At 40.1% G+C, this 20,841-nt stretch overlaps 1 protein-coding gene across 4 annotated transcripts in view; it reads right to left on the bottom strand.

The window, feature by feature from the left end:
* The window catches only part of map3k4 (mitogen-activated protein kinase kinase kinase 4), a 218,171-nt gene that overhangs the window by 66,589 nt on the left and 130,741 nt on the right, over positions 1-20,841 (bottom strand). For all 4 annotated transcript variants that reach the window (XM_078556730.1, XM_078556729.1, XM_078556727.1 and 1 more), the window contains 6 exons: positions 19,128-19,285; positions 12,349-12,465; positions 9,975-10,074; positions 9,774-9,857; positions 6,393-6,659; positions 3,987-4,136 (listed from right to left, as the gene is read on the bottom strand). In XM_078556730.1, the coding sequence (XP_078412856.1) occupies positions 3,987-4,136; positions 6,393-6,659; positions 9,774-9,857; positions 9,975-10,074; positions 12,349-12,465; positions 19,128-19,285 (876 nt within the window). The remainder of the gene's footprint in view (positions 1-3,986; positions 4,137-6,392; positions 6,660-9,773; positions 9,858-9,974; positions 10,075-12,348; positions 12,466-19,127; positions 19,286-20,841) is intronic.

Here is a 20,841-nt window from a genome sequence, read left to right on the forward strand (position 1 = left end):
ATTTTTCCCAGATCTAAATTTTTCTTCACCCTCAATTTGTCCAAGATCCCCAAAACAAAGAGCCAGGTTTTAGAGTTGCGCTCTTTATAAAACTAACAAATATAATTTCATCAAAATTGGGGGAGGGGGGAGACAGTGGTGTAGTGATAATGTCACTGAACTAGTAATCCAGAGTAAATAAAAATAGAAAATGTAGGAAAAGCTCAGCACGTCTGGCAGCATCTGTAAGAGGAGGAACAGAGTTAAATGCCAGGATTTTCCAGCCCCATTGTGGCAGGACCTGCCGCGGGAGATTCGGCAGCCCAGCCAAATGTCCATCAACTTTCGGTGGGACTGGACAATTCCGGTGGCAGGCGGGGCCGGAAAATCCCACTTAATGTTTCAAGTCTGTATGACTCTTCTTCAGAGCAGTAATCCTGAGGTCCAGGCTAATGATTTGAGGGCCTCTGTTCAAATCCAACCACAGTAGCTGGTGGAATTTGAATTCAATCAATAAATCTGGAATTGAAAGCTAGTATCAGTAATGATTCCATTAAACTATCAATTATGATAAAAATCCATCTGGTTCACTAATGTCCTTGATGGAAGAAATTCTGCCTACATGTGACTCCAAACAGGCAGCAAAGTGGTTGACTCTTAACTGCCCCCTGAAATGGTCTCGCAAGCCAGTCAGTTCAAGGGCATTTAGGGATGGGCAACAAATGGGATGTTCACATCTCATGAAAGAATAAATTAAAATGGAGCATTGGTGCCAGTATTGCAAAAACTTTTAACAGTATTTTCTTGCAATGAGTGTTTAAGAACAACTTCCAATGAACGGACACGTAACAAAATTGAAGCACCTGATCCATTTATAGACATGTTCAAAATTATGCATTGGATACACTTACTTAAAATCAGGAAAAACTGCCTTTAAATAATTGATTTACAGGAAGACAGTTATTCTTGAATGCTTGGAAGTATTTTCCACTGTATCTTCAAGGCTCACAATACAAAGCCATTTGAACAACAGCAAAACATTAGAAGTGAAAGTCAAAATTATGACAAGCTCAAAGAAACAAATGTAGTTATTTTTAAGCACAGCGGTAGAAACTGCCATCATTCCAGCAACCTCTTAGCTGTGAAAACCGTCATGCTTTGGTGCCCAAGTTACCAGCCCTAAGGCTACTTTCCCAATCTTTATTCTGTTTGCTATCCTTTTCTCATGACTTTTTTCCCCCAGTTATCGCATTTCTAATCCTTCGCACATTCCTAAAAACACCACCAATATTATCTAATATATAAAAACAGAAAATTCTGGAATTATTCAGCAAGTTGATGATCTGAAACATCAACTCTGTTTCTCTCTCCATAGATGCTGCCAGGCCTGCTGAGTATTTCCAGCATCTTTTGTTCTTATTTCAGATTTCTAGCATTCACAGTATTTTATTTTGTACTCAGCACTATTTTTTAGCCAAGTTGGTGAAGAGCTGACATGCCTGAATACCACCATGTAGCAATCTGCATGTCTTAAGTGACTTGTTCTCTGCTACTTTCTCGCTACGACCACTCAAAGTTGAGAAATCCACTTTGTGGACAGAAGAGCAACTCTTCAAATACGACTGCAAGACAAAGTGGGCAAAACTTTCAACATCAGCTAGGTTTAAAACAGGCAGCAGCTGATCGCTTGTTTGTTTATACATCCCACTCAATTTTCCACTAAATAAAAATTAGATATGGCGCCTAATTGAGCCCATTTTGTGGTCCCACTGAAGTTTAAAGTTTCACCCAATATATCGGTGCACAGACACCCTCCAATTCTTGCTCACTACGGTTACTGCAAGGCAGTGTATATTCATGAATGTAGAACACTCCATATTTGCTCATTCAGGTCACTCAAGATTGATCATCACCTTCGGGGGAGGAAATAAACCATGGCCAGGATTTCCCAGTCAGCGAACGGGGGGCAGGGCCCACTTGCCGACGTGTAAAATGACACGGGATGACAGGGCGGAACTCCTGATGTCACCCTGCCTCATTTCAATTTTCAGGTCGGCAGGGGCTCAGCCGATCAGCTGTGCGCCCGCCAACCTGTCAATGGCCTATTGAGGCCATTGACAAAGTACTTAGCCTAATTAATGGACCTGCCCATCCAACCTTAAGGTTGGCGGGCAGGCTGGGAGCCCTGGCGGGCTTCAGAGAAAGCATGAAACCTCATCCACAAGCGGGATGAGGTTTCATGTAGGTTTTTAAAAATTTAATAAAAGTGTAACTAAAAGTGATGGACATGTCACATGAGGGGACGTCAGGGAATTTCTTTTTCTATTTTTAACATTTTTTTAATGTGGTGCCAGTCTCCCTGAGGCAGTGCTTAGCCTCAGGGAGATGAGTGCACTCTTATGCGCGCATGCGCGAAAGAATGCACTCTCCACTCAGGGAATTCCCTCCACCGCCTCCCCCGCACAGGGAGCACATTATGCTTCCTGGCGGACGTCACACTGGGCGGGCCTTAATTGGCCCACCCACGTAAAATAGCAGTGCGCCGCCGATCAGGGGTGCCGATAGGAGGCACGCCTCCATGCGCCCGCTCCTGAATTTCCCCCTGATGGGGGGAAAATTCTGCCCCATGTAAGGTACTCTAGTCGAGTATACATATATACATAGGCTTACGATTGAAAAACAAAAGATTTTGCTTTCTTTTTATTTATAAATGGCTTGCGGATTTGTACTATAGTTTGAAATAATGAAATTGTTGTGTCGTCCATTCCCATAATGCTTCAGGATTTAATGTTGCATGGTACAATTTAGTTGACTGTACAGTTTTGCTTCTGCGGAGGTGCAGGATGTGGGTTACAGGATGTGAGATTTGTGCCGACTTTTTACTCTTATAGCCCTGCTATGAAAGAAGATAGCCAAAGCAGTCTCGAGATAGGAAGTGGGATAACAGGGCAGAATGGTAAACAAGTCGGCATCTGGTATTTTATCACTACTCTCAATTTCTGAGGGACTTATTCATAATAAGAAGTGTCATACCGTAATTAATCAGCAAGGACACTCTGGGTGAAAAGGAACCGATTGAAATCTTGTGCTTTCCTTAATAATTTATAGTGTGTCAGGGTCAAAATGATCATTTATGCTATGTTTCTGCCCAGAGAAAAACAGAACAATTGCGTTTGTTTCTCTGCATCTCTACTGCTTAATGGCATTACATGCGTCTAGATATGGACAATAAAAGAATTACATTGCAACCATATTGGTTTGTCAGATTCACATTGTCTTCCAACTGCAGCCTACCAATGTGCGACACAGGTATTCTATCACCAGACCAGCTGGCTATCCAAAAGTGTCAATTACCTACAGAGAGGGCCTATGAATTATTGCTTTAAACAGGTGGAGCTTCATCAAACATTAAATTACTTTCAAAATATCGAACTATAACTTTGTCACAATATTCTTAAGGATAATCATAACATTTTGATCATGTGAGTGCTTGAATGTTCTGAATGTTTAAGTTGCAGGGCCATAAAGAATGGGTTACAACTAGGCTTTGCTTAAGTGATTCAATGTCTTACTTCTGGCCCTAATTCAGGTTTCCTTGGTCTTGACCATGCTCAATATTCTTCTCACTGTTGCTGCCTCCTTTTGCATTCAAAGCCCCAAAACAGATTTCTTATAATCTTAGTTCCAAAGGTAACAAAACAGTATGCCTAAGTGTAGAAATTCTCTGTTCTGACCTAATACAATTGAACAAAGATTGAGGATAAAATACAAAATGATGGGGATATGATATACAGATAATAAGCTTAAATAAGTAACAGTCAGATGATAGCCACAAACACTTCTTCCTTTCAATACAGTTGACAATAAAGGCTTTTAAGAATAGCATTAAAAGCCATGTTCCACTGAGCAGCTTTGAATTGTCTACAGTATTGAATTTGTAACATGGGGTTTTCTATTCTTAATTACAAATTATAAATATAAATAAATGTGAACAAGACAGAAAATACCTTCAGCTGCTCCAAAGCTTTGGCTATAACGGGCTGGCTGGATGTCTGCTCCCGGTGCAGAGAGATTAGACTTTCTATGGATTGTTGAAATGTTTTACGTTGACTCACAAGATGGGAAGACTGCATGACGACCAACAATAAATTAGTAATCTGAGGGAAGTGAAGTAATATAAAAAAATTAAATTTGTAGATTAAGCAGTGCCAATTCACTCAAGTTCAGGATACAAATGTAATATGTAATTTAATATATCTGATAAAATTATTCCAGCATGATTAAACAATATAATCAAATTATTGGGACCATTTATTGGTTTTATTTTAAAAAACATTAACTTGTTAAAGTGAATGTTGGAATGTTATTTATTGAATTTTTTTAACAATTACTATAATATTCCCTTATTCCTTATATTGTAAAGGTTAAACTAGATTATATGATATGATATCTTCTTGGGATTTAATATAGTTTAGCAGGATTTTAAAACCTTGGCCCCTCATGCTCAAATTGTAAAACAGTACCAATATTTAAAAGACTAGCTTTTCCAGCTATTGTAATGGGAAGTTGATCTCCTGTGGTACTGCTCAGCCAGTAATACCACTCTCATCCCTCACTCCCCAATATCAGTGCGTTCTACCAAAACCATCCCTCAAATCCCCATTCCCTAATATTACTGCACCCTACCAAAAACATCCCTCTAAGTTCTAGTCCCCAACATTACTGCACCGAATCAATGCCATCTTCCAAAGCCCTGATCCCTATTACTGCACCCTACAAACACAACCCAATTAAGCTCCATTCCCTAATATTACTGCACCCACCAACACCATGCCAGTTCTCCAACCACAAATCAGAGATTCCACATACCAGGGGGTTTCTTATGTCTTCCAGCAAGACTAGCCATTCATACAGTAGATCAGGACTTGTTCTTTGTAAGTCCCATCTGTTGACACAAAAGTCTAGAAGCTTGTGAAGTCACATTTTTTTTGTAAACAAAGCAGAATTATGATTTTTTTTTATTGTCCAGGTAACTTATGAAGAATGAGGAGTAGTTTAAACAATTTAGCACAGAGGGCCTTCTAACACCCCTTTACACACTCTTAAGCAATACTAGTCAGGCCTGATTTTTACTCAAGAGGTATAGACCTGAATATAGGTGTCTGGCATGTTTTGTCCCCCTCCAATCTTACTAAACAGGTGTCGACCATGGTTCAGTTGGTAGAACTAAGTCAGGAGGTTGTGGGATCAAGCCCCACTCCAGGAATTGAGCACAAGAATCAAGGCTAACAACTCCACTGATGCCTTTCGGATGAGATATTAAATGGAGTGAGGGTGGGGATGGATGTAAAAAGATCCCATTGACATTATTTTAATGAAAAGCAGTGGAGTTATCCCCAGTATCCTGGCCCCTCAATGAACATCACAAAAAAAAATCATCTGCTTACTACAACAATGCTGTTTGTGGGAGCTTGCTGTGTACAAGTTGGCTGCCATGCTACCTATATTGCAATAGTTACTACACTTCAAAAAAAGCTTAATTGGCTGCAAAGCACTTTGAGATGTCTGGTGGTTGTGCAAAGGTGTTATATGAATGCAAGTCTTTCTTTTAATCCTGAACAGCAATTAAACACAATGTCATTTCATCCTCATCCCCACCACCGCCACTCTACTGCAACTTCAGCCACAAGGCCAAGTAGTTATTGGCAGGAAGCATTAGGAGGGACATGACAGTTTCACATCTAACTCTTTCTAACTATGCAATAATTTCCTCCATCTTCCTCTCTCCGCCTTCCAGCGAGCCAAAACCTAGCTTCCCCCCTTATGGTACCTAAACCCTCATCAGTCCTTCCAATCTCTAAATTTGCCTCAGAACTCCCTGCTTCCTCCCACAGTACTCTTCATAGTATAGTTCACTACAGTACAGCCACCTTCATACTTCCATAACTAAGCCCATACATCCCCCACCCTTACTGCTTCCACAGTCCAATGTTCTCTAATCTGCTTCAGCAATTTCTAAGTCGCTACATTTAACTATATTGGCCTATGAAGAGCATAAGATTTAAAAATGCAATCCAGGTTAGAGGATAATCACCATCACTGCATTATAAACTAAATAAATTCTAAGTAAATTTCAGAAACTTGAATTCTGCTCTCACCATTCTCTACCTTGTCTTCCTTATTCTTTTTCTGGCTGGTTAATGCTCCTATAAAGCATCTTTGAACTCTATATTACGTTAAAGGCACAATACAAGTTGATACTGTTTTAACTAATTGTAGGCTGTTACTTAGATCCATTTCATATATTCTAGTTATGGAATAAATAGTGTTGCACATTGTACATGTGATGGTCTGTAATTCATTTTAAAGAGCTTCCAAACTAATGATGCATGTTTAATCATTAAGTCACATACCTGCATGCTTCTCAGTGTATCCATAGTTTCTACCTGGGGCAGTACTTTGATAGACTGGCCTCCCCATAATTTCCAGTTATCTTCCTGATCTTTATCCTTAGGGTCGTCTTTGATGAGAAGTAAGTAAGCTTCATCAACTGATTCATCAGATTCCTTTGAGCAGTCCTTTCCAGCTGTTGCACTAAGCAGCTGGAGTATCTGAGATTTTCGCTTTGCAAGGTCAAATGCAACAAAAATATGCAGGTCCTCCAGTCCAGGGATTTGAACCTGAAAAGGGAAGGTATGGCAATGCAGTTATACTCTTTTCAGCACCTATTTATTAAAATAAAAATATATGGTTCAAAAATATTTTCTATACAACACTTGCATTTTTTCCAGGGCCCAGCATTAAATATTTCACATACGAAGTAAAATTATCACCACTGGGTCACTTAACCATAATTTGTTAATCAAAAGACCTTTATGTATGGTAATTACCATTCTTTTACCCAAGGCATACACCACGAGTGAACTGTCTAACCCATTGGAAAGAGATTTCAGACTGGAATTACAAGACTTTCCCTCCGTAAAGCATGAGTTTGCATAATTCCCAAAAGGTTACCTCCAGTCACATTAATTATATAAGCAAATTAAGCGTCTTTTAATGCAACAGAATATTTAGATACTATATAGCTTATTAAAAAAACTTGCATTTACAACTCTTGTTCTTTTCTAACTCGGTGTTATTTTCTGTGGGTGTTATTTTCTGTGGTTTACTGCACATAATTTCTCTCTGTTTTGCTGTCAGGCTCTTATTTAATTTTGGTGCTTATTTCTGATTATTTTTTCCTCATTTTCTCTCATCATTCGCTGTCTCTAGCTTTCACTATGTCTTGTCCCCTCTGTCATTGTTGATTTCGCTTCGTTATTGAAGGTGGCCATTTCTTGCGTGCTGTGTACATAAGTAACACCTGAGTGAGAGATAGGATTGTGCTCGGCCAGCATCATTTTCTCAATCTTGCACATCTGTTCCTAATGGCTTGACAAGTCATAACAAATGGAGATGTGGTCATCTGCAACGGATGTTCTGCAGTACCTCTGCCCACGCAAATGAATTTTACAGTTGTGCTGCGATGCTTTCAGTGCCAATAAGGGAATACCATGGGCTCGACTACACCCGTCAAGGTAGCTTTTTTTGTGCACTTGAGGAAGGCTGATTGGAGGTAGGCATTCTCTCTATGGACACCTGCTAACCTCACCCAGTTTGGCCTGAAAACCAACACAGCTGCCAGTGTGTGGCTGCTGCTGTGCACAAGCAGCTACAAAGAGCCACAGGTGAGAGCTGGGTGTGTGCTGAGGACCTGGTGCAGTTATCCATTCAGCTATGAAGTAGGATGCAACTGACTCCTGCAGAAGGGAATCTATCTGACACACTTCACACACCCACTCTTCTGCATCACCCCATATAAATACAAACTCTCTCTCTCTCTGGCTGATATATAATTTCTTGTATCACAGTACATAAATTTAATCTCATTTGTTGTTTTTTTAAACTATCTGTTTGCAGCAAGATAGTTCATAAGAGCATAAGAAATGAGGAGTAGGTCATTTAGCCCCCTCTGTCATTCAACAAGGTCATGGTAGATCTTCTACCACAACTCCATCTTCCTGCACTATCCCCATAGCCCTTAATTCTTTTAGTACCAAAAATCTATTGGTCTCTAACTTGAATATGCTCAATGACTGAGCATTCGCAGCTCTCCGAGCTGGAGAATTCCAAAGCTCTGAATGAGATTAATTTCTCAATTCAGTCCTAAATGGCCAACCTTTGCTCTGAGGTTGTGTTCTAAATTCCCCAGCCAGGGGGAAAAAAAGATCCCAAATGTCTAGCCCTTAAGAATCATTTGTTTCAATTAGATCACCTCTCATTCTTCTAATCTCATTCCATGGACCAGTCTAATAAATTTTCATCGTTCTCCCTCTAGGGCAAGTATGTCCTTCCTTAGGTAAGGTAGGTAGCATGTAATGAGTTAGAGTTGGGTACTAGGTCAGGTTGTGCAGGTGATGTTGGAACACAAATGAACGATATAAAATAGGCTCAGCCAACTCACAAGGGAAGAGAACTGAGGCAGGGAAAATTGCAGAGGAAACAGGAAGGTGAGAAAACTTGGGACTGGCACATGGGAGGCAGTGGACATGGGAGCACCCACTGGAGTTTGGAGATTGGTTCTAGGGCAGTATGGCACAGGGTTGGATGAGATGGTGGTCTGTCAATATTCTATTAGTCACTACCAGCACAGATGGTCCCAGGACTGTGGCAAGAATGAAGTTGTGCAAATTGAACAATGGATGTTGTACTGACACTCCAAAAAGGAAAGCAAGTAGAAAGTTGGCACTGAGAGTTGGTCACTCCAAGTTGCAGGTGCAGATTGGCTGGGAGAAGCCACACGTGTGCAGAGTTCCAAAAAAGTATTTGGACTTGATTGACCAGTTAAAGCAACCAACTCCAGGACCTGGACATTGCACTCAGGTCCCTGACAGAAGGTAGGCCCAAAGGAAGAAAACCATCACAGATTTGCATTTCATTCTGTAAATATATACCTTTCATCTTTTTGATGGCATTCTTATCTCCTCTGTTCTAAAATATTTTCAGCTTTATATAGAATGAGTGGGACAGAGGTGCATGGCTACAAAAAGTAGCTGCAAAGTTTTATTTAACAATTTGATTGATTCTGCCGAGCTGCAACTGGATACTGGAACACATCATTGTGATCAACTATACAATAACAATACATAAACGTATATGTATATAAAAATACAACTATATAGACAGTAATACTCGGGCTAAAAGAAAAATGTTTCGCACACATGATTGTAAGAGAGTGTGATGTACATGTTCAAGATGACTTATAATCAGATAGATGCTACAGATAACATGCTTTAACTACAAAGATTATACAGATAGTAGTCAAAGTAAACCATCACACACTCAAAGTTGTTAAGTTTAGAGTTATTAATGCAAAATATTTCATATCACCAATGTGAAGATTAAATTGCAGCATCCAAGTGTTGAAATTATTAAGAGAGTGTTCAATAAATAACTGGAAATTGCATTAAAGAATTAGATAATCAAACGTATGTGAATGTAGTATCTTGAAATTATAACAAAACAGCCTGGGCTTCGTCGACAACTTAATGTAAACAAATGCTAGATAATCAACTATATCATTGGATTGACAACTGGATTGAAGTATTAGTACCTCAGCTAAATGCAGGGAACTTGAAAACCCTGTCTAGTTTTATCACAAAAATATAAGCTTTATTGAACACTCCAGGACTATAAATGCATGTCATGGTTTCAATATGGAAACTGATTGACAACATTCAAAACAAAAACATTACCTTGACATGTTTTTTTGTTTTAAGAGCTTCCAAAACATCTGGAACAGGAGCTGACAAAGTAAATTCAGCTGCTATTTCTAGGTCCTAAATCAGAAGAAAGAGTTTTATTTTTGGCATAAACTCTAATTCTTTTTTGTTGAGAAAGTAATGTAACATTGCACCACACTATATTTACACAAGTGGCGTGTATATATATATTACCTTTCTTAGCATTTTAGCAAACCCCAGAGCCTTGGATGCTCTCTCCCGAGCTTCATGAAAGAGCTCTTTTAATGCGCGACTGGTCTCTATAATGGACCTCCTGTAAAGACAATGTTACATTACAAATTCACCTTTTTGGAAACAGACACACACACAAAGTTAGTAAGGAAAGGGAGGGGAAAATAATATCAATCTCCACTCTCATTCCCTTAAGTTTCACTGCTTAAATGAAAAAAATTATATTGTGACATCAGAATGTCCCAAAGCACTTTACATATATTTTTGAAGTGCAGTCACTGTAGAATAACTGCTTTACATTCTCCAAAATGTATTTTTTATGCACAAAAACCATTTATACAGACTAATTTAATAATTCACTTTACAAAATGTGATGTACTTTACCTCCCCCTACCCCCAGCACTTCCTGACCCCAATCCTAGCAAGAAGGAGTTCTCTCTAGCTGTTGCCATTAGACAGATGAGATGAGAATCTTTTCAGAGTCATCTAGTATGGACTGACAAACTCTGAAATGGGAATGCACAGCTTTATTCTATGCAAACAATGGGCACATTTGCCAAACAATGATCAAGAAATTCACATCCCCAAGATTATTGCATTATAGATGCCATGAAAATCTATCAGATTAGGCTATTCAAAGAAATAAAAACTTCACATGGAAAATTCCAAACACAAAGGAGACACACAAAACAAAATAAATAAAACAACAATATAGCACTGTGATTAGTGAGGTCTAATGACAGCACAAAGAAGCCTAATCTTTTTATAATCTGTTTTTTAGACCTTAGTGTATATAAAATTATGGCTGGCAGTTTTTTCCTCATCTTTTATTTTTTTGGAGTTCTCAGTAACTCTAACAACCAAATGAGTCTTGCTTAGGAAGAAAAGACCATTTCTTAATTTACTACAAGATTTTAATTTAAATCATCAGTTACCAATGAAATATATTTTACCCATTTTACTCTTGCATCAATAAATGATGATACTAATGCAGAGCAATCTGCCATTAGCTCTCTTTAGCAAAGATGAACATTTTCAAGAAACATGTGCATTTACTGCCTTTAATGACCTCAAAATGTTCCAAAGCATTTTACGGCCAATGAAGTACTTTGGAAGTGTATTGTTGTTGCAATCTAAGAAAACTGTACTCTGCAAGCTCCCACAAACAACAACTGGTAATGATCTGTTTCATTAATTCTAACTGAGGTTTTCATATTAGCCAGGACAGTGGGGGAAAACTCCCACGCCTTTTCTCGGAGAGTGCCATGGGATCTTTTGTGTCCACCTGAGGTGGTAGCTGGGGCCTCGATTTTAGTATCTCAACAACTGGTATTTATTTCTTGTGTTTATTGTTTCATCCAAAGACAACGTCAAGTTTCTGAATGAGAGGTGAGAGTAGTGCAAGTGAGTCTCAGCCGACACCTTAGCAACTAGGAGAGTCAATGAATCCGTCCAAATGATTCTGACAGGGCTCAATCCAACTTCCCCCCACCCCAAATCAAATGCAATTATTTTAAGACATTTCTTTACCTGGTGTAATCATGCAGGATTATTAAACTATTTTCTCGTTTATAATGGTAGCCTTGAAAGAAGAAGAAAACAGAAAAACCACTGTTTTGGGAATAAGTGTTCCAAGCATAAAGGGATCATTTTCTGGCCCTGCAGAAATCCCAGCATGAAATGGAAGCTCTGGATCTGTAAAACCGTGTAGTGAATCTACATACCGTCACTAACACAGTGCAATAGTTCACCAGCATCCTAAATGAAACAGAGAAACCAGCCAAAATGAACTGCTTAGACTCAAGTTAGACACAGTACCTCCAGTTAAAACAACCCTTTTCTGTTTCTCTCTACCCTCTCTTCTCCACTGTAACTTGGGGTCAATTTACTTTAAACAGAATAATCTATCATTGGTGCCTCATCTATCTTCAGTTGAAAATGGCCATAGGAACAAACACGAAGTAAATTCCAGTCACTTGCAATATCATTACAGTGCAGCAAGCCATGTTCTAATTCAATTTAACTCCTCTCAAATACTTAAAGAAAACAAAAAGTGCTGGGGAAACTCAGCAGGTCTGGCAGCATCTGCGGAGAGAGAATCAGAGTTAATGTTTCGAGTCCGTATGACTCTTCTTCAGAGCTGAAGAAGAATCATGCCGACTCGAAACATTAACTCTCTGTTTTTCTCTCCACAGATGCTGCCAGACCTGAGTTTTTGCAGCATTTTTTGTTTTATTCCAGAATTCCAGGATCTGCAGTATTTTGCTTTATCCTCGAATACTTTGATTTTAAAAAACAGAACACTGAACACATTTGTGTACCAATTGTTAAAGGATTACAACCATGTTTACAGTACCTGATTTCATCTGATGCAGTACTATCATCAGCGCTTGCCCAGAATTCGTCACAACTTTCCTGAAGTCCAGAATCTAAGAACTCTCCAGTGGACTTTAGCAGCATTCCAGCTATATCACTAATTGGGACAATGCAAAATTACAAGTCTAAACTATATAACACATCTAAACTGCTAATTAGAACATAATGCACAAGATCATTCCTGAACAGAGTCGATTGCACCTATTCCACAGCTAGCATCTGAAGTATACATAAAATATTAAATAATCATTTGTAAAATATACTTTGATGAAGGGAAACAATTACTTAATGAAAGACATACAAGGCTTCTTTACAGCCATAAAGTAAGAGACCTAGAGATTTATCAGATGGGCAAAAATCAAAAACAGTTTAATTTTTTAAACACTGAACATAAATCTGGACCGATATTGCAGAATGTAACATTTTCAAAAACGATTAATTAGCTCGAGAAAAATGGATCAACAGTTAAAACGATGCATGTAAAGTACATCTGCAACCATACTTATAACAGCAACATGGGAAATACAATTCTAGAACACCTCATCCCATGACAAGATTTGTAATCCGCCTGAATTGGAAGCTTCCCGATAAGCAAGGCTATTTTGGACTGGTGAATGGGTGAGGTGGGCAGTGAAGGTTGATCACATGCCTTATGACAGTAGACAGAGAAATAGTTCTGAAGATATTGGAGACAGCCTCATGCTGGGCCACTTCACCCACCTCCCACCAGAGGTGAGGCACTGGCCAGGTTAACCAGGGGAAAATTTCTCTTCTCCCTCCCAGTTACTTTATTTTTAAAAAAATGTTATGTTGCTTTCCAAAGAGGATATACACTCCCTTGCAGGTTTCCCCCATGCTGTGTGTCACCTGCCAGAAACAAATAATCTTTTGTTACATTATACTTATGTTGCAGCAATACTGCCAAAGGTAGCCAGAACTATGGCAGCAGCACAACATAAATGCAGTAGTGCTTGTACCATTACAAGCAGTTTACCATCGAAATTATATTTTACCCTTCACATCAATACCAAATTGCAGTCACTCATGCAGGCTAGCAAAAAAACTTCTGCATAGTTAAAAACGTGTGCAGGTTAAACAATGTTTCCAAATTAAAGTCAAAAATCACAGTTCAAATCCCTCCACGGCCTTGCACCTCCCTACCTCTACAATCTCTTCCAGCCCAACAACCCTCAGTTCCTCCAAATCTGGGCTCTTGTGCATCCCTGATTTCTATCGCCCCACCATTGCTGCTGACCAGTCAAGACCTAAGCTTTGAACTACTCTCCCTAAAACTCTCTGCAGTCTTCTCCTCCTTTAAGATGCTCCTTAAAAGTGACCTATGCAACCATGCTTATGGTCACTTTTCCTAATATCTTACGTCACCTGTAGTCAGATTTTGTCTAACTATGCTTCTAAAGAGCCTTTGGGATGTAAAAATGCAAATTGCTGTTGTACTGCGGATTTAAAATTAAGTACCGCTACCACTGCTGTGAAGCCTCGACTTCCCCCAATAATAAACAGTACAAATTATAAGAATAGCGGTACCCTTAACACATTGAAGAAATTATTCAAGTAGAAGTGTACTGTAATGTAACAAAGGCATCAGCCAACAGGTGGGAGAGACACACACAACTGCAGTAAGAGCAATTCCACTCTTCATATTGCTCAAAAAGCAAGGATAGGACAGTAAGGAAAATATTAATGTCATGCAGTTACATTCTGGGTCAGTGGTTCCCACACTGTAGATGGCGACCGAATTGGGGTCACAAAAATAACAAATGGAGCCTCAAGCTCCCCGCCACTCCAAGGCTGCATCCCGCACCACTGTGACGCCCAGCTGGCGTCCAACTCTGCCCTTGCCCTGCTCATCTGTTGGTTTCTCTCTTTGAAAGACGGGATAACAACAGTATGTATGTGTGTGCGGAGGGGATGAGGACAGAAAGAAGAGGGGCTGATTACAGACTGTGTGGGGGAAGGGGAATGATTACATTATGTGCGGGGCAATGGAGAGGGACTGAAATCCTTAGTAGAAAATTAAAAGTTTATTTGATCCCGTCTCACATTAAACTCAATGATGTCAAGATCGCCTTTAGGAAACCTCGGTTGATGTTGTTATGGCTGAGTAATACTGCAAACATGAACATCAATTGTATTTGCTGAGTCCAGGCCAAGATCCATGAGCTGGAGCAGCTCAGATAAAGTAATGGACTGGTGAACATGCGAAGATACATACGAACAAGGAGCAGGAGTAGGCCATTCAGCCCCTCGAGCCTGCTCCACCCTTTAATAAGATCATGGCTGACCTGATAGTGACTTGAAATCTGCATCCCACCTATATCAATAACCTATCACCCCCTTGCTTACCAAGAATCTATCCACCTCTGCCTTCAAAATATTCAAGGACTCTACTTCCATCGCCTTTTCAGGAAGAGAGTTCCAAAGACTCATGACCCTCAGTGAAAAAATTTCATCTCATCTCTGTTTTAAATGAGCGATCCCTTATTTTTAAACAGTGACCCCTAGTTATAGATTCTCCCACAAGAGAAAACATCGTCTCCACATCCACCCTGTCAAGACCCCTCAGGATCTTATGTTTCAATCAAGTCGCCTCTTACTCTTCTGAACTCCTAGTCTGTCCAACCTTTCCTCATACGACAACCCATCCATTCCAGGTATTCGTCTGGTAAACCTTCTCTGAACTGCTTCCAATGGATTTACATCCTTCCTTAAATAAGGTGACCAGTACTATACACAGTACTCCAGATGTGGTCTCACTAGTGCCCTGTATAACTGAAGCATAACCTCCCTACTTCTGTATTAAATTCCCCGCACAATAAATTATATATTTTTCCAAAGTGCTTTAAATTCACAGGTTTCCATATTTATATGATGTATTATATGTTGATCTATAACAAATTTTAATAAGAATGTTAAAATGCTGCTTTATTTGCTGTTTTGTTTCTGTTGGGGGTCTGGGGTCACATTTATTTTCAAGTGTTAAAATGGGGTCACATTGAAAAATACTTTGGAAAGCACTGCTCTAGGTACAGTGTTTAGAATATGGCATTTTCGATAAACTGTTACTGACAAAAAGCCCATGAATTCTTATAAAATGAATTACATAGCTGCTCAAGGATAAGGAATAAACTACACACTGGAAGTGATCAAGGGAGTGTCCCACGTGGAGAAAACTGACAGATGAAATGGCTTGTTTGTATACTGTGACACACTAATAAAGGCACTTCACCACTGAGATACTTGTACCATCTTCAATATTGCAATGAATCCCAATTTTACCGTCAAAGAATGTAGTACTACTGAACTGCAGAGATGAGAAAGATACTTGATCAGAGCGGTGTGGATTTATTTCTGCTCTTTTAGGCTCTGGTAGTGGCATATTTGGGGTCAATGCCCTTGGGTTGAAAGCATAGGGGTAAAGGGAGGGTAAAGGAGAGTCAAAATGCTTCATCTCACAGCAGCTTGCTTGTTTTCTTGAGATTTACATACAACGTGAAGGCAACGCCATTGTGTAGAGACCAAAGCCTGGATTTTCGCTGAGTCAGGCTGATTCGGAAGCCTTTTAAAAAAAGGTAGACGGGACCCGATTCCGGGATTCCCAACTCCATTCTAGTTTCCAGCAATTTTTGTCAGTGAGGGATAAGGATGTGGATAGCGAACCTGCACACAGTACTCCCACCCTTGCTTGCTCCATTGTGGGGGTGGGCTTGTCCAACATCTGCACCATTTTTTTTTGGAGCCGCATCCCTTCGGTAAATATACTTGGTTTAAAGGCCTCTCAGAGGCATGAACTATGGGGAGCCCCAGTCCCAAGTGGCAAACAAAATTAAAGTCACCTGCTCCTAGATTCCTTCATTCACAGGTTTTGAAGTACAATAAAAATGTTCTCTCAAGTTTCAATTGTTAGATGCTGTACTGTAAGGTACATAATTTTCACTGCATGGTTGATTATAGGGCTTTGTCCTGCAAAGATAAGTTGACCGTTACATTGATCAGCAACGTGTAACTGTTGAGATGCATTAGAGTTCTTATGCATTCAAAACTGAAGAAAACATTGCTTGTGAATTCTAGTATAATGATTTGAAGTGATTTAAAGGCCCAGAGCCATTTAAAATTAGGAAAAAAAAACTCATTGGCTGTCAGTTAGAGGGAAAAAAAAGACCTCTGTTGTTGGAGAGCATTGATTGACAGGCCATCTGGCGTAGCTTAGTTTTCTAAACTTAGCCATCTATTTTTGCAATTTCAATAGGCTCTATTGTCTGAGAGCTGGGATGGTTTCTCATGGCAGTTCAGCTTATTGTGGATGAGTTTAAGTCAGAACTACTTATCTCAGCAAGGGACACAGGCATTTTGATTGATAGTTTTAAGGGGTTCTTAAAGGATTAGCTGTCTTTGATGTGGCTAGTGAAAATAGATGTTTGTTTTTACAACAGATTCGAGGGATTTAATTTTTTTGGAACGGCTTTTTTTTTTGGAAGAGTTTTTTTTTTCATATCGTGTTTGAATGAGATTAAGTTTTTAGAAGTTCATTTTTTAATGTCCATTTTAAAGGCATTGTGAGCTCTACCCACAGCGGATATTGGGTGAGTAGCTATGGAGGGGGCTTGGGGATATGAGGAGGTATGAGTGAGCATGGAAGATATGAGGGGGCATGTGGGGTGGCGGGTAAGGATTTTAGGGCCTGACATTCATCATTGCAGCTGTAATGTCCCATCTGCCTACCTCCACTGACACCTCAGGTCTCCCTGGGCTCGACTCCATTTTGCCCCACCTCCCTGGGATGAAAATATAGCAGGCTGGGGCTCTTTTAAAGGAGTCGAGTGTGATGGGTTGGGAAGTTTCCCGACTCAACTTCCTGCCTCCTCCACAAAAAATCTGGCCCTGTATAACTAAGTTTCATGAATTCTGCACGTACTCAGAAAATAGGAACTAATAAGATTGCTCAGTCTGATAAAAAAAAATTGCACAAAATGAATAAAACTTTGTCTATGGAGCTTGGCAAATGATCAGCAAGATTACTGATATAGGATTTGATCACCTAAATTAGAAAATTACATTCTATGGTTAACTTCAATCATTTATGTATGAATTAGAGAGATTTTTCCCCCCTTCAAGGGAGTTGTGCAAGGGCAGGCGTGGACCGATCGGCGCCACCATTTTACGTTGGTGGGCCAATTAAGGCCCACCCAGCGTGACGTGCGCCCAGAAGCGCTGAACGCTCCCTGTGAGGGCAGGGGGGAGGTTCCCCGAGTTGGGGCCTGCGCTCTTTCACGCATGTGCACGAAAGAGCGCAGAAATCTCCCTGAGGCACTTCTGTGCCTCAGGGAGATTAGTTTAAGCTTTAAAAATTTAAATAAAGAAAAAATTTTAAGACATGGCCCCTCATGTGACAGTGTCACATAAGCTGGGACATGTCAATGTAGTTTTATAAAAATTTTTATTCAATTTATAAGCACATCATGAAACCTCATCCCACCCGTGGATGAAGTTCCATGAAAATGCGAAGGCCACCTGGGCTCTTCGCCTGCCCGCCAACCTTAGGCAGCTCAGTTCATTAGTTTAATTACTTTTTAAATGGCCTTAATAGGCCTTTGACAGTTTGACGGGCGCGCAGCCGAGTCGACTGTGTGCCCGCCAAACTGAAAAACTAAATGACGTGCAGCGACGTCTGGATGCACGCCCGACGTCACCCCGCATCATTTTACGCCTCGGCGAACGAGCCCTGCCCCGCTTGCCGAGCCGAAAATTCTGGCCATTGGTATAATTATGAGGTTTATAAGATTGTTATGTTTTGTGACTGTGTCTTCAGTTTAGGGTAAAATGAAGAGGGTCATGTGAAGTCAACCTAACATCAGGTCTGGGTGACTTGGCTGTTAAATATTAAAGGGGCGCCCGGGCTGTTTTGCTGAAAGAAGGTGCAAGATCTTCACACTTGAAGGCGATGGCTGCAGCATCTGTATTTATAGTGATTAGACTGCTCTTCTCCAAAAGGAATATTCTCCCAGGAATATGTTGAAAATGTCAGCTTGTAAACAGTTACATTTTAAACTGTCCATTTACATTCAAAATAAGAGAGTTGGGATCTCAAGTATAGCTAATCAGCATTTCTACCTGAATACAAAGCCCATTGAGATGGGCTTCGAGAGGGGAAGGGTTTCTAAGATATCCTCAAGATATTTCTAAGAAATTCAGACTCAATCTGTCAGGTTTCGGGAGCAACTGAAGGCTGGAAATCTCTATGGTTTACCACACAGGAATGTAGGTGGGAGCTTGGGTTGAAAGGTGCAAATTTGAGAGGATTTGAAACGAGGCTGGAAGATTTGCCTAGCTTGTGTTCAGGGGAAAATTTTCAGTAAAAACCCTCATGTGAAAGACAGTTCTGGGGTTAAAAGTTACCAGGCTGGGAAAGGAAAAGAACGGAAGTAAACCCTCAGGAGCTAAGAATCATTTTGGACTGAGTCCAGGAAAAATCAAATGACTACTTAAAGGATGGCGTACAGTATACCTGTGATGCAGGTTTCTCAGTTGTGTTAAAAGTAAAAGGGGAAAGTTCTGTTCTGTAGTTCAACATGTAAGCTATCCACTAGTGTTTAGTCAATAGTGCTTTTAATTGGTTTGTTAACATCAAAATTTTAAAATTTGAAATCTTGTGTCATCCTTTCAGCTGTCAACTGGAAGTTCGAATTTCTTTTGTTTTAAAGTTATCAGTCTCCACAGGGATCATAACAACACAGATCCTACCAGAAGAGCTTTCCTGCTTGGGCCTCTCCTCCTCGTATGCAAGGGGTTATTTCTTTGGTAAAATTCCATTCTACTTCTAGAAGGTTCTTCAGACTGTGGGAGGCTTGAGGTAAATGCTGTAGCATCTGAATCCAGCTCCGCATGTAATCAAAATAAACCTATAATGCCAAAGGAAACATGTACACAACACAAAAGATTCTGAAAAAAAGCTGTATTGTGCAAACTTTCCAATGCGTATTTTAACACTTTATACCAGTGGCACTCATCTTCCAGCCTGCTTTTCCCAGTACTGCATGTGGTAATATCTTTGCTGCAATAAAATTATGCAGCAAAATAGCTACTAGCTCCATGCCATTTTATGTATACAAAGCCAATGGAGACAACACCAGGAATAAAACAGCTAAAGGGCCCATGTGATAATTGCAAAAATACCAAAATCAAAGAAGATAGAAGCCAAAAATGAACACCACCCCACACAAATCTTGGAGGCAGATTGGTGTGCCATGGAGCTTTTGTTCAAACACACAATTCCCACAATAATCCATGTTATCGAGAATGGGGGTGTGGGAGTGGTGGTTAAAGGTGAGTCATGTCATCGCATACAAGAACCTTTTAATAACCTTTAACAACACAGCCACAAAGAGATGTTAGGGCATGCAACCAAAAACTTGAATAATTGCTGAGAAAAGACATTTTGTCGAAGCTTTTCATCTTGCCCTTATCAGGACAATTGCAATGATATCAATATCAGGGGAAGCAGCAACTTTATACTGTATGAGAAGACAGTGCTGATTGGTTGGTAAGTGGACTCTGATTAGTAGAGGTGTTACCATGGAGAATGCACCAGTTAATAGTAACTGACAGTTAAACCAGGCAGCTTGGCTCTGATTGGTCGAGGCATTGCCCTGCTAATTTATAGCATTGCACTGACAACCAATTTAAGATGGTCAGTCAGGCTCACAGTGTGGCACATTTGCATGTACTGGAAGTTATGTATATTAGTACACTGGGCCCTGATCTTTGCAGACAGACTGAACATGTACACACATTGCACCTGTTTCAGCTAAACAAAATAAGTGATAGCCTTTTGCTGGATCAATCCTCAGGGCAGTGCCTTGACCAGAGTCAAGCTGCCTGGTTTAAATTTCAAACAATGCTCAGCAGTTAACTGTTAGTTACTATTAACCAGTGCATTCTCCATGACAACGCTTCTACCAATCAGGGTCCCCTTGCCACCAATCAGCACTCTTTTCTCTTACAGTATAAAGTTGTTGCTTCCCCTGACATTGGTATTCTTGTGATTGTCCTGATGAGGGCAAGGCAAAAAGCTTCGACAAAATGTCTTTTCTCAGCAATGCTCAAGTTCTGTGCTACCAAGCGACCATTTGTAAACTTGAATAAAGTGGGAGGTATAAAGGAGAGAGATAGAGAGGGGGAAGACTAGTGCTTTCCAGGGTCCAAACAGCTGCAGGTGTGGTTGCCAATTGTGGAGTGATTAAAGTGCAAGAGGCCAGAGGAGTGCACAGAGGTCTCGGAAGGCTATAGGATATTACAAAGAGGGAGGAGGTAATGGAGGGATTTGAAACAAAAAAAGAGCTATTGCCAGACAAGGAGAATATGTAGGTCATTGAATAGTGATGGGTTAAAAGCACCTGCTGCAATTAGAGAAGTCAATGTAGGGTGGAAGATGGGAAGCTGGCCATGAAAGAATTTT

The sequence above is a fragment of the Cetorhinus maximus genome, chromosome 14, assembly GCF_964194155.1.
Source record: "Cetorhinus maximus chromosome 14, sCetMax3.hap1.1, whole genome shotgun sequence".
NCBI classification, from domain to species: domain Eukaryota; kingdom Metazoa; phylum Chordata; class Chondrichthyes; order Lamniformes; family Cetorhinidae; genus Cetorhinus; species Cetorhinus maximus.